This window comes from Aquila chrysaetos, chromosome 3 (assembly GCF_900496995.4).
Source record: "Aquila chrysaetos chrysaetos chromosome 3, bAquChr1.4, whole genome shotgun sequence".
NCBI classification, from domain to species: domain Eukaryota; kingdom Metazoa; phylum Chordata; class Aves; order Accipitriformes; family Accipitridae; genus Aquila; species Aquila chrysaetos.
In genome coordinates this window covers 21,013,532-21,026,228 of record NC_044006.1, presented here as the reverse complement: position 1 = coordinate 21,026,228, position 12,697 = coordinate 21,013,532, and the positions used below count along the sequence as shown (strand labels likewise).

The 12,697-nt window shown below is 41.5% G+C and overlaps 1 protein-coding gene across 28 annotated transcripts in view; it reads left to right on the top strand.

The window, feature by feature from the left end:
* Nucleotides 1–12,407, top strand: part of ARPP21 (cAMP regulated phosphoprotein 21) — a 204,821-nt gene extending 192,414 nt beyond the window's left edge. For all 28 annotated transcript variants that reach the window (XM_030009080.2, XM_030009074.2, XM_030009104.2 and 25 more), the window contains 2 exons: nucleotides 10,278–10,429; nucleotides 11,593–12,407. In XM_030009080.2, the coding sequence (XP_029864940.1) occupies nucleotides 10,278–10,429; nucleotides 11,593–11,850 (410 nt within the window). In that variant the 3' untranslated portion in view covers nucleotides 11,851–12,407. The remainder of the gene's footprint in view (nucleotides 1–10,277; nucleotides 10,430–11,592) is intronic.
* Nucleotides 12,408–12,697: the final 290 nt, after the last annotated feature.

Genomic DNA, 12,697 nt, shown 5'->3' with positions numbered 1-12,697 from the left:
CCAAAGGGAACCGCTTCCCAAAGCTGTCGAACCTGTTCACGTGACTCCATGGATTAACTTAGTTCAAAAGCATAAAATACTTTCCTCCTCTCTTTCTCTATCACCTGTGTCATTTGCTGGCTGAGTGACTCTTTTTTCTAATTTTTATTTTTTATTTTTTTGGTCTCCAATAAAATGCAGAAGTGTCAGATTACCAAAACAGCTGCACATACTTTGTCTGGGCTAATGCATTTAAGTCAGGCTCCAGGGTCTGGGTAAGTGCCAAGATCCTGGATCAGCTGCTTTACCAGAATTATGCTGCTGTAATGGAGCCCTGCATTATTGTGTTGCAATTATTTTGGCTTGCAGCTGGCTGTTCCCTCTATATTTTTACTGAAGTGAGATAAAAGGATTTTGTCTTAAAAATAGGATTTTCTTTTCTGAATATTACAGAAGCTTTGAGTTACATACTGTGTCTGTAAGAGGTGCCCCCCCATTTATCTTCAGATTTATCTTCAAGGAGAAGAGCAAATAATTTTTGTAATAGTTTTTGAAGAATAGGAACAGTGGTAAACGGTCTCAAAACATAAAATAAAAGTATATTGAAAAGGGTATAAAATAAGTGATTAAAGTGTCATATAATAACATGGGTTTAGGTGCTCAGCAAGAACAGGTTTATTTTCAGCATCAAGCAAGTTGTTCTTAAAGCTGTCCCTGTAATTTGGAAATCCTTTGTGTAGACAAGTAAAAGAATAGATCCAGATTTTAAAATGAAGAAAAACATTTCCCCAACCTTGAATCTCCTGTATTTGTATCCATTCAGGCTCTTTTTGATGCCTATTTATATACATTTCTTGTCAAATAACAGTGCTTTCAGATTCTCCAGTTGATAGTGAAAAGTAAACTGAATGCAATCATTTATCTTTGAACTGCTCAACTGTGCCCTTCTTCATGTTCTTGTTAATAATGCCAGGTCTCCCAGGAGCACTCTCATGCAATTTTATCACATAAGCTTTTTGTTTGACCTTACCTGCTGTTCCCCTGGAACATAGAGGGGGAAAAAAAAGCCAAAATGCCAGCCTGTCTTAATTAAAATTTTAGTCTCAGAAGATGTTACAGTATGTGATTTCATTAGGTATATAATGAAAGTATTTAATCATACCTCTTATTTGTCTGGGCCTTTTTACTTGGTAGTGAGGTCACTGAGTTTTAAAACAACTCTTCTAAGGTGTGGAAAAGTAACTGAGGGATGGGTATGCATCTTTAAGTGATTCCTAAATTCATTGTATCCATGATTTTGCGTGTTTGCCCTAAAGGTAGTTGCTTGGATGATGAAGTAGAAGGCTCTAAGTAACAGTTCAGTGCTCTTTGCGAAAACATTTTTCCCCCACGAGACAGCGAGCATGCATATAAATGGTTTTTAAAAGATAATGCTATTCCTTGTCTCCAGCAGTTGGAACCTGGCACCATAGGAAAAGCGTAGAAGAAAATGTAACAGATATTTCTTTGACACGTAAGAAGCTCTAAATCTCACGTGGGATATGCAGTGTTACTTTCATCATTTCTTATTGGCATAATCTAAACCACCCTAACAGGAGGCTTTCTACCACCTGGATGAGGCCATTTGTTTTATGCAGTGACTATTCTCGAGGAAAAGCCTGTGCGCAAAGCACACTCTCTTCGCTTTTGTAAAGGTGTACCTTCTTCCGGTTTATATAGGACAAGCAGAGTTAAAAAGTAGATTTGTGAGGCCCTGATCCTCCACATCTTTTGAACTGGGAGGGTTTGCATTGCTAGGGGAGTTGTGTTATTCCCCTAATTTTTTTCTCCCCAGTTTGTTAGCTGCCGAGAAGTGGCCCCAGTTGGCCGTGTTGTCTTGAGCAGCACATGAAACCATCCACACTTCAGATGCTCTGTGCTTTGGGTTTCTTCCAGCCCCTGGGGTTGCAAAACAAGTAAAACCAGGCTTTCACGTAGCTTTGTGAGGAAGGATAAATGAAAAGAAGACAAGGAGGGGCAGTTCAGCTGAATAAGACAGATCCTGCTCTAGCAGTTGGACAGAACTAGCCAGGTGGGGGATTTCAGAGCTGTTATCCACAAAAAAAATTTCTCGTGTATCAGAGTATTTTAATCAGCAGTTCTTACCAAATCCAGCAGATAGGTCGCTCTGAAATAATGCAAAATTGCAGCGAATTTCCAAATTTGATTTCTTCTTCTTCTGCAGCTGGATGAAGATATTTTTGCAGTACTGATTTTGTGGGATTTGTAGCTTCATAAACCAGAGAGAGAAAGAGGGGTGGGGAAGACAGACAAGCTGTCTTCTAACCAGAATTTTTCTTCTTTCTCTTGGGATAATAAATCTTACTGGCTCCTATCTTTGATACATATACACATTGCTGAGTTCCTTAATGCAGCTGAATATGGCTCTTTCTCTGTGGGTCTGCCAAAAAATGTGGCTGTTGATCTGTTACCAGGTTTGGGAAGCATGAAGGTGCTCTTAATAAAGCTATGGCCAATTTAGGGACCAGGGAGCTACGATTCTGGCAGCAATTATGTGTCAAGACTCTAAGTTCAAAATCCTGCAGTTTTATAAGCCCAGCTCTGCAGAGTCACTGTCATTGTAATCAGTTTAGGAATATATTTACTGTGTTATGTGTTTTCAGTGAATGTAACTGGAATGCCATTAGCTAAAAATGGTTTTGATCTCCCACAACTTGAAAGACTTGACGTCATTAAATTTTGAAAACCAAATTAGCGTAATACCCCATGCTTTCCCCTGCATGCTGTACTGCTGTACTGCTGGAGTGGGAAGTGCTTTTACCTGGAATGAAAGATGCCAAACTGTAAGTCACTTAGGTGAAAAGTGTTCTTTTGGTTTTGAGGGTCTGCGCCTGCGGAGTGCCGTGGGGAAAGGAGTCCATGTGCTGCTGTGGTTTTTGGCATGTGCTGTGGTTTTTGGCATGTGCTGTCTTGTGTGTGTTATAAGCCACCTCGTACCTCCAAGTTACCTGTTGCTTCTTAAGACTCCTTTATTTCAGGCACAGGTACTATTGTTTTTTCCTTTGTATGTGTGTGAAAACTAAATAAAATAATGGCATGGTCTTATGTTTTGAGGGGAAAGGGATGGATTTTTTAGCATTAAGCTATTACGTCTTTGTGCTTCTAGCTCACATAGCATCCAGTTCACACCCATAAATTATCTGTGATTATCTGTGGAACACAAAGGCCCAATATCTTACTAGGTCAAGACATTTTTATGTGTGTTGCAGAGAGAAAGTAGACACAGTAGGACTGGACTGATCAACTGCAGCAGATTTGGTTTGCAGCATGCCTTGGATTTTAGATCCAAGCTTAAACTACAAAATTCTTTACAAAGTGTTTTGGATTCCAGCTGCACAAGATGCAGTTTAAATCTTCAGACTCGTACAGAAAATGACACACCAGCAGGGAGACATTAATTAGTGTGTCTTCTGTGGAAGTCTTCCAAACTGCAGGCACTTTGGGGCGAGGCTAAAATCAAAATCAGCTTAAATTTATAGCTTAATTTTATGTTTTCCATGAGACTTTTAGTCCGTCATTTGTGGCGCAACTGGCCAGGTAATGACTAACTGCATAATGAAAAAAAAACCCAAAACTTCCCCAGCAGCCGCTGAAATCTTAACACCTGGACGTGAGAAGCCAGCCTGAGCACAACGCCTTGGAGCAGCGCTCCTCTAGAGTGAGCAGTATATGGGGAGATTTTGTAGCTGGTAATTACGATGTTCATGTAGGAGGTGACGTATCTGGTTGCAGTCCAGTACTTGAGTATCTCACGCGAGGAGAGGATCGTTGGCAGGAGGGACTGACAGACCCCTGTAGCAGGGAGGGCTTTGTTCTGGCTGGTAGAAACCCCTTGCCTCAAATTCCTGCTCTCAGTCATGCTGGGAAGGGATTTCAGTATGCACCTCCCACAGCTTGGCCGAGTGTCCTAAACGCAAGGTTCCCCAACCTGGCTTCCTTTCCTCGTATTTTATAGATAATGTTTAGGGTCTGTTTGAGAACCAAAAGGTTCTTTGTGTCAAGATACAGTGTTTGATCTTGCCAAACTGCTTGCTTCACTTTTTTTCTTCCTTCCAGTTTTGCAAGTGTTTTGGGATGGATCATTTCAGAGCTTTTGGCAAATAAGTGAGTTGCCAAAAACTTTACCAAACTTATTGATGTGTGCGTGACTGAATTGTAGTTTTACAATGACACTTTTTCTTCTCTGATTAGTAACTTATCATAGGCATTGTAAGTTTCTATGATTATGGAATAAAAGATGCATCCAGCCACTTTAATACTTTACCCACAGCTCATTTTAAAAAGTAAAGGAAAAGGTAGCCTAGCAAAACTGTGCGAATAGATACCGATCATACTCTTCAGCCTACAAAACCTACTGAGCACTACTCCAGCCAGGGAAAAGTAAACTCAAATAGGCCAGGAACAGCCCTTAGAATATCCACCGTACACAGGTGAACTCTGCTTGTGGAGTGAATTGGGTGGCATTGCCAGTATGTAATCACAGGGAGAAGAGACTGGGAAGAGGATCCTGTCTCGCATGCAAAAGATTAGTCCTTTTCCTTGGAAGGTAGGAGAAGTGTTAACAGCTAACTGGCTAACATTTTTCCTAAGTATTTCAAGTCTGGAACATGTAATTTAATGCTCTGAATAATACTGGACACAGAGCACACTCTAATCATATTTTTGTTTGCAGAGCTTCTTATTAAGCTGATGAATATCTTCTAGCAAGCTGTCCATCCTCATTTTAGAGGTTTTGGGTGATAGCAAATGTGCTTCCTCTCTGGGTAAATTGTCCCCTTGTTAATTATAGGGTCTATTGAAACTTTGAATTTTATTTCTAATCTGAACAGTTCTAGGTTTGTCTTCCAACCATGTAATTTTATTATACCATTTTCTATTCTGTTCGAGAGCTATCTACCAGCAGATACCTCTTCATCTTTTGAATAAATTGAGCAGAGTGAGCTCAGTAGGTCTCCCAGGAAGAGGTACATTTTCTGACCTCGGATCATTTTTGTAGCTCTCTTCTCAGCCCTTACCAGTTTCGGGGAGTCTTCTGCAAATGTGCGGCGAGCACAGCACTTGGGACTGGATGCAGAATCTGCTGTTACGCTGTTTTCAGTACATTGCAGAGTATTCCCTTGTGTCTGCATCCAGAGGTGGTGCTCGCTCCCCTTGACTTTTCCATGGGAGCTTATATTCAATCTCTTTGCAGTGCTTCTGGTGGCAGTTGCAGCAGAGGCTGAGCTGGTCTGTACCAGGGAGGACATAGGGCACCAGAAAGGCACTGCAGTAGTTGCAGAGCGGGCAGGAGCATGACCAGATCTGTGTAGCATTGCACCTAGCCCAGTTAGCCCTGCTGAGGTTTCCCTTTTGAATTTCTTTTTGGCTTTGCTTGCCTAGGCTGCTGCAGTGTGTTGCCAAGGTACGTGCATTTTCAGTTTGCTGGTGGCAGCGGCTCAGCTTCTCCCAGTGCTACACTGAGTGAAATGGGAAGGGAGCAGATGAGCTTTCAAATCACTTCTTATCAAAACCACTGTGAATTTATGCATTTGCATTGGATGGGCTTAGATGCAAGGACTCTGTTCAAGTGGCAAGAGTACAATGAGATTTGCAGTTCAGGGACTCATGCCAGACCACCGTGCTCGTCAGCTGAAGCGCTGATTACTCTTTACCCGGAGTGCTGATACACACATTACAAAGGTATCTTGCTAATATATGCTTCAAATCTAAAATAAGCAATGAAACAGTCCCTCCAAACATGGATGTGCTGTTCATGAAGGATTGTATGCTGAGGCCAGCAGAGCACCAAGCATGCTTTAATTGTAGCTCTGGATGACGTTACTGGCAGAGGTGTAAGACCACTGCGTTTTGTCTTTTGAGCTCTATAGCCTCATTAAGAAATTAAAACATCTGTGGGTCTTTCATGCAGTCTTTCTCCCCCTGGGATGTTTAAGTTAGCTGACTGTCAGCATGGTGATGCAGGCTGTAAAGGTTCAGAGAATTACCTTGATGGTATGATGGCCTCTCCCATTTTGACTGCAATCCAAGGCTCATTTTTTCCTCTGAGGCATTCATTGAAATTCTGTGCACGATTTGTTCCTCTGGTTGTTTAACAATGTCTCTCATGTTTGCCCTGATTTAAAAAATCCTCCTTTGTAGCCGAGATAACATAGAGCAGGATGATATAATTGCAGTAAAGAGGCCCTGGAGCTTGCAGTAATAGGATGGTTCATCTGATGTGTACTGCCATTAGAAAATAACCCACGTGTGTATGTTCTCAGGGGACAGTAAAGAGGCTTTTAAGGATTACACTTTATGTAGTATGAAAGCTAATGAGCAAAAGAGCAAGCATGAAGAAAACTTATTGCTGCAGAAAGCATGATGCTGCTTCCTGTTCTCACTTGTTTCCTGACACCTGTGTAGCTCCAAAACATCCCTCTCTGCCCAGCAATGCTTGGCTTCTCATACACTGCAGTCAGTTCCCAAGACTTTTGAGAACACTGTATTATTTTCATTTCACTGAAAAATAAAGAGCATGTCAGAAGCATGGCAGAGCCAAATTGAGGATTGGAACTGCTCTCTGTGTACAAAATAAAGAGTTTTGGGGGAATAGCGATCTCTGATAGGCTGTGCCCTCAAAAAAAAGAAAAAAGAAAGATTTGCTAGAAAGATATAGTTTCATGAACATTGCTGAAAGGCTGATAAATTAAGACTATCAGTTATGTGGAGCCTTGATTCTCCCATCTCCATTCTTTTCCTGGCCAGTGCGCAAAAACATATGAAGACATCAACACACAGTAAACACTGAAGGATCTGTTTCAAATGTTACGAAGTATGCAGAGTTAGAGTTGCAGCATTTGGGCTGCGGAGGTAGGAAATTCAGAGCAGCTGGTTTCTGATATTAACAACTTCTTGTTCAAATGGATTGCCACATAGAGTGCCAATTCCTTCCCCTTGCATTCGTGCTGAAACAGAAGCCATCTAGCAGAACGGACTTGGGCTGCTTTGGTTTTTTGCAGCATTTTCCTCTTGCTTATAGAACTTGTTGTAGATAAGGGAATTAATTCACCTTTTAATACTCTCTACCCCCTCTGCACTGTTGGAGTACATTTTTGTACCTTGTCAGGTTTTTATGTTCAATGGAATGGATGAACTTGCATCTTTCTTCATATATTTAACGTAGTAAAGGGTCAGACTTTGCTATCAGGTAAAATGAAATGGATTCACTTGAGTTGCAGAGCCTTGAAGAGGATGCTGGATTTTGACCAAATGCTGTACTGGGGTTCTGCAGCAAGGTCTGACATCCATAACTTTGTTGCATATTCCAAAGGGTACTGATCATAAAAAAGAAGTCCATGAATATTAAGTGAGGAAGAGATGACAGCCAGCATCTTGCAAGGATACAAGCAGGCCAGTAACCTTCTTAAACATCCCTATTTCCACCCACAAGTTAAGGGAGCAAATGGTCAAGAGACTACAGGACCTCCTTCTGGGCCATTTCCCTTAATGGCAAAGAAGGTTCAGGAGACAATGTGATCAGATTCTTACATTAATACCTCTTTGCTCCCATCTAATCACATTGGAATTGGGTTAGAGTGCATGTGAAGTATTCTGCTTGGATTGAGGCCCCTCTGTGTGGTCAGAACGTTGTAAAGGGCTTGCAGAGGGAGTAGGAAAGAGGTCTTCTCCTGACTCTCAGGGGTGTAAGCAGGACTCTGCATGTTTGGGCAGAGGTGAGGGGTGCACATGCCCTATGGGCAGGAGAAATTGCTGGAGTCCCTGAAGAGTAATAAGATTGTTAAAATAGTAGTCCACAGCCTAGTGGACCTCAGCTCTTAACCTATCCCCTTTTTGTATTCCTGCACCTGAAACGTGGAGTGGTTGTGCCGTGTACTAAGCAGTGTTTGCTAACAGAGGAGATTTTCAGGGCAGAGGTACATGTTATTGTAATAGCCCCATGAGATGATGCCTACACATTCAGCATAAGTGTAGTTACTTAGTTATTTCCGTAACCCTTTGTTTCAGTTTGATAGTCACGTCTGTATAGGGTAATAAATTTGTTGTATTTGGAGAATATGGAACACAAAGCTGAGGCAAAGAGACAGCTGTATGTTCCAACATACAGCAGAGTATCAGCAGTAGTCTGACTAAAGTAATGGTAATGCAATTATACTTACTAGAGAGAATAAAAGGGCTTCTCTCTACTTGACCCCAGTGGTGTCCGTCTGTCTCTGCAGAGCACCAGCCCACCATCCTGTGCCAGTGCATCACGGTGCAACTCTGTGAGCCCAGATCAAATGTTTGATTGCATTCCCCAACATAGGGTCACTTGATCCCTGGTCCACCATCAATCTACCATTCATTACAACATTTGGGACTTACTTTGACAACTGCAAGTGACATAAGATGAATTATCTGTTGCTGCTTCTGCTGTCAGTTGACTCCTCTCTCCTTAAACTTCCAGTCTTGCAAATATCAGAATAGTAGTGCTAAATTTTTTTATTTCTGTCCTTTCTCCCCTTCCCCCCCATAATTGGTATAAGGGAGCAGAAGAGGACTTGCAATTTTATTATTGCTGTATAAGCCTTCTGTAAACTCAGTTACGCACTTCTGATGTTGGTAATTTTTGTGACTAAAAAATATGCTGACACTGTGTTTGTGCATAGGAAAAGAGCAAATTTGAATGTATAATAATCTGGTGCATTTGGGAGATGTTTGATGCTATATCCCAGCCAAGTTAACCATTCATGGAATTAATTTTTTTTATTTTGCTCGGTTGACTGGAGACATTAATCTTATATCTGTGGAAAAGCATCTTTAATGGCAAAAAATTGATCAGAGATACTTGGCATTTCTCTGGCGTCAGAAAAGATTTTGAAGGAAAGCTATCAGTTGACAATAGACCGGCAGAAACAGAGACATTCGTCACTTTATTTTTCTTACATAATGAAGAAATACCCAGGTGATGATTTCCAATTCGTGAAGTATATTGAACCGTGTACTGTATTCATGAATATAAATTGAGCAGACGTGACACGCATTTTTCATATAAAAATAACACAGCGTTGCTCCTTCTGATAATTCTTCTTTGCCTGAAATATGCTTATTCTGAGAGCATCACTACGGAGTTAATAGGGCACTGCATAACCGCATGTTAAAAAATACGAGTGCTAAAGGACACAGAACGTCTTAAGTAGAAATTATTCATAGATTTATAATGACTGTGGCTGGCAGCATTTTTCAAGGATGGGATCTTTCTGCATCTTCCTTTCCTTTCCTTTCCCACTTTTTCTGCAAAATCCTTCATCTCTAAATGGTAGCATCCCCCAGCAGCCCAGTTCCATCCAGGTAGGCTCGTTCTCAGGCTGGATCGTGTTCCTTGCCAAGCAGCGCACAGCTCGTGCTTCACTTCCCATCGGCGCTTCTGCCTCATTAGCAGCTTTGCCCTCCACAGCATCCAGACTTTGCCCATTTCTCAATTAGTCCTAGAGGAGCGGTCCCAGCAGAAAACCTGCAACGTCATGGTGACTTTGAACACAGAGCCAATCGCAGGTGGAAACAGAAGCATCAACTTCTCATCCCTGTGCAGTCACTCGTGTGTCAGCCGTGTTCCCACTGAGCAACCGGGAGGACCAGACACTCCCTAATTTATGATTTTCCTCTTTTGCCAAACACGAAACTAGTAGGGTAGAATATGACCCTTAATATGCTCTAATCATATAAAAAGCCCTGCAAGTAGGAGCCCGTGTGTATGCAGATGTTCTTCTTGATTAAATAAAGCTTCTCTGTTTACATCGTGCTAGGGAGCTGCATTACAAGAAAGGTAAGAGGGTAAGATAAGAAACGTGACCTGAAAGAAAACTACCAGATTAGACTTTGAAGGCCAAATACCGGTGTCCTTGAAGCCAGTGGCAGTTTTGCCTCTGAGGAAGTAGCCAGAAGCTAGTAGCACCCTGTGTCTGTTCAGGGCTTTACCGTTCCACGCTGCAGTCAGGCATCCCTCAAGGTGGGCTCTGCCGCAGGGCTGAAGAGCGTGAGGAAAATGTGCTGCCCGCTCAATGCGAACGTGCCGGCACTGTCAATTCACAGCATTTGTTTATTCCCCTTCAGTTTTCACTTCCAGTAATGCTTCTATAGAAATAGAGCAACTTTTTCACAAATGCAGGGGGAAATGATGGGATCATTTGCTGTTCCTTAGAACAGTTTTAATTTTGCCCCTACAAGCGACAGAGTATTTGAAGACGTCTTTCTTCTTTCAGGTTACCAGCCTGTCCTGCCGAACCAGCAGCAGGGGTTCCAGGGTCTCATGGGAATGCAGCAGCCGCCCCAAAGCCAGAACCTGATGAATAATCAACAGGGAAATCAGGTGCAAGGCATGATGGTGCAGTATCCAGCCATGTCGTCTTATCAGGTACTTGGGAGCCGTAAAGAAAGACTGCTTTTGTCAGAGACTGCGTAATTGAATTAAGTTTTCGTATCGCAGAATGGTCTTTATTAACTTTGTTAGGACACTGTGTGGCAGGAGGCCTCCTGATAAATATGCTTCTGAGTCAAATTGGTTTCTTTGCTTCCTGTTTACGTATTCTTAGTACTCCTCATTTTCATTCTGAATTGGGAATGCTTCAGATGAGCTATTTATTACAGCCTGCAGTGTGGGTATAATGTCACAAAGGATGAAGGAATTATACTTCTTCCTGTGAAGAAAATGAATTTAAAAAGATAAAAGACAAAACATTGGGGTTGTTTTGGGGTTTTCTTCACCAGTGCAGTATTGTTTCCTGTAATGAAGTTGAGGGCTTTGCCTGATCCAGTTAAAAATTACTCATCTATGGAGACTCCTGCCTAGGATCTCACCATGTCTTCTATAACAAGCTGTAGCCAGACAGAGTTTTGTTTATTGGATTTTGGGGAGAAGGAAGGCAGTGGCTTGATTTTTACCAAGTCCGTAAGTTACCCAGACTTATTTCCCCAACTTTATACCTGGTTTCTGGGAGATATGCCAAGAGCCTGTGAGAGGTGGCCTGTGCTTAAGTTTCCTGCTGGTCCCTCTGGAAAGTTAAGGAACTAAATGACATCTAATTCATTTTAATAGATTGCACTGATTGAGCAGCCATTCACCTTTTCCTTTGGCTTCTCTGAAAACACTACAGCAACCCAGGTGGAAATGGGGGAATTGCTTGTGGGTAAAATTTTCCCCTTACATCTTCAGAATTACTATATTGAAAATGCTTTTTAAAGGTTAATGATCAAGTTAAAGGTTTAGACCTTTTAGATGGCCTAGATATACCAGGGCTGAGTCTTCTGTTTGCACTGATCCCAGAAATTCATATACAGCTCGATCATGACAGAGCCACTTACTAGACTCAGGAGCAGAGGGCTTTCTCTTTAAGCCTTCTCTAACAAAGAAAATCCTCAGGGACGAGAACAGTTCTGAGCAGCACAAAATGACACATTTTGGCAGAACGTGTTATATACTCAAATTCAGCTAGAAGGAAGATAGGGATACTTGGGACCTACTTTAATTTGTCTAGTAATTACTATTTTTTTCCTACGTCTCTCCATATTCCTACCTAGGTGCCAATGACCCAGGGTTCTCAAGGATTGCCGCAACAATCATATCAACAACCAATCATGCTACCTAATCAATCAGGTCAAGGAACACTTACAGCCACTGGAATGCCTGTCTACTGTAATGTCATACCTCCTGCCCCACAGAACAACCTACGGTTGATTGCCCCACACTGCCCCTCCAATAACGTTCCAGTTATTTCTGCCAGCTGCAGGACAAACTGTGCGAGCATTAACAATGCAGGGTGGCAGGTCAAGTACTGACACTGTGGCTTAGTGTGGATATACGAGGATAGCGGTGCATTATTTGACAAAATAACTCATGGCCTTCAAATGAAGAGGAACACAACAGGATAATCAGTTGAGGACATAAGTGCTGACTATGCTCAAGTGATTTGCTGCTGGAAAAATCTGTAAAAAAATAAAATAAATTTTGAAAAAAAAAATGTTTGCTGGTTAATGGTGCATATTTTTGTCATGTCTGCTAGGTATGCCTTTATAGCTTAGCTAGTGACATGAATTCATTGAGGTAAGATTTTTTCCTACCACTGAACACCACTGTGTAGATTGTAATATCCCCGATTCGGATTAGTTTTGTACTTTGTGTTGAGTTTGTGAAGCTAAAAGTATTTAAAAATATAATAAAATCACATTGTACCAAAGCTGTAATGGAAATTAAAAAAAACAAAAACAAAAAAAGAGTTACTGAATGGAAGGAATAATTTATATACACTATAGAGTTTTTTTATGGATATATACTGTATTGTAGTGCTTAATCACAATAAAGTTATTTGACCTTATGGAGAAAGGTCATGTTTTTACCACCTGCTTGGTCTCCTCTCTGTTTCTGAGTGAGTGAACTCCCCTTTGTGCATTGTCTTGTTTAGGTGAAGCTAAGGTGAAGCTAATGATCCTTGATGGGCTTATAGGAGTTTGGTGACAAGGCAGCGTACCTGTGTCTTAGCATGCAGTACCAGAACAGCTAAGACCACTTAGAAATTGTAGCATAGACACCCAGACAGTGTTCAATGAATGATGTACCAGATCATCTTAAACTAAGTTTGTGCTTTTCCAATCCCTAGGACCAGTAATGTCGCAAACACAATTTGCC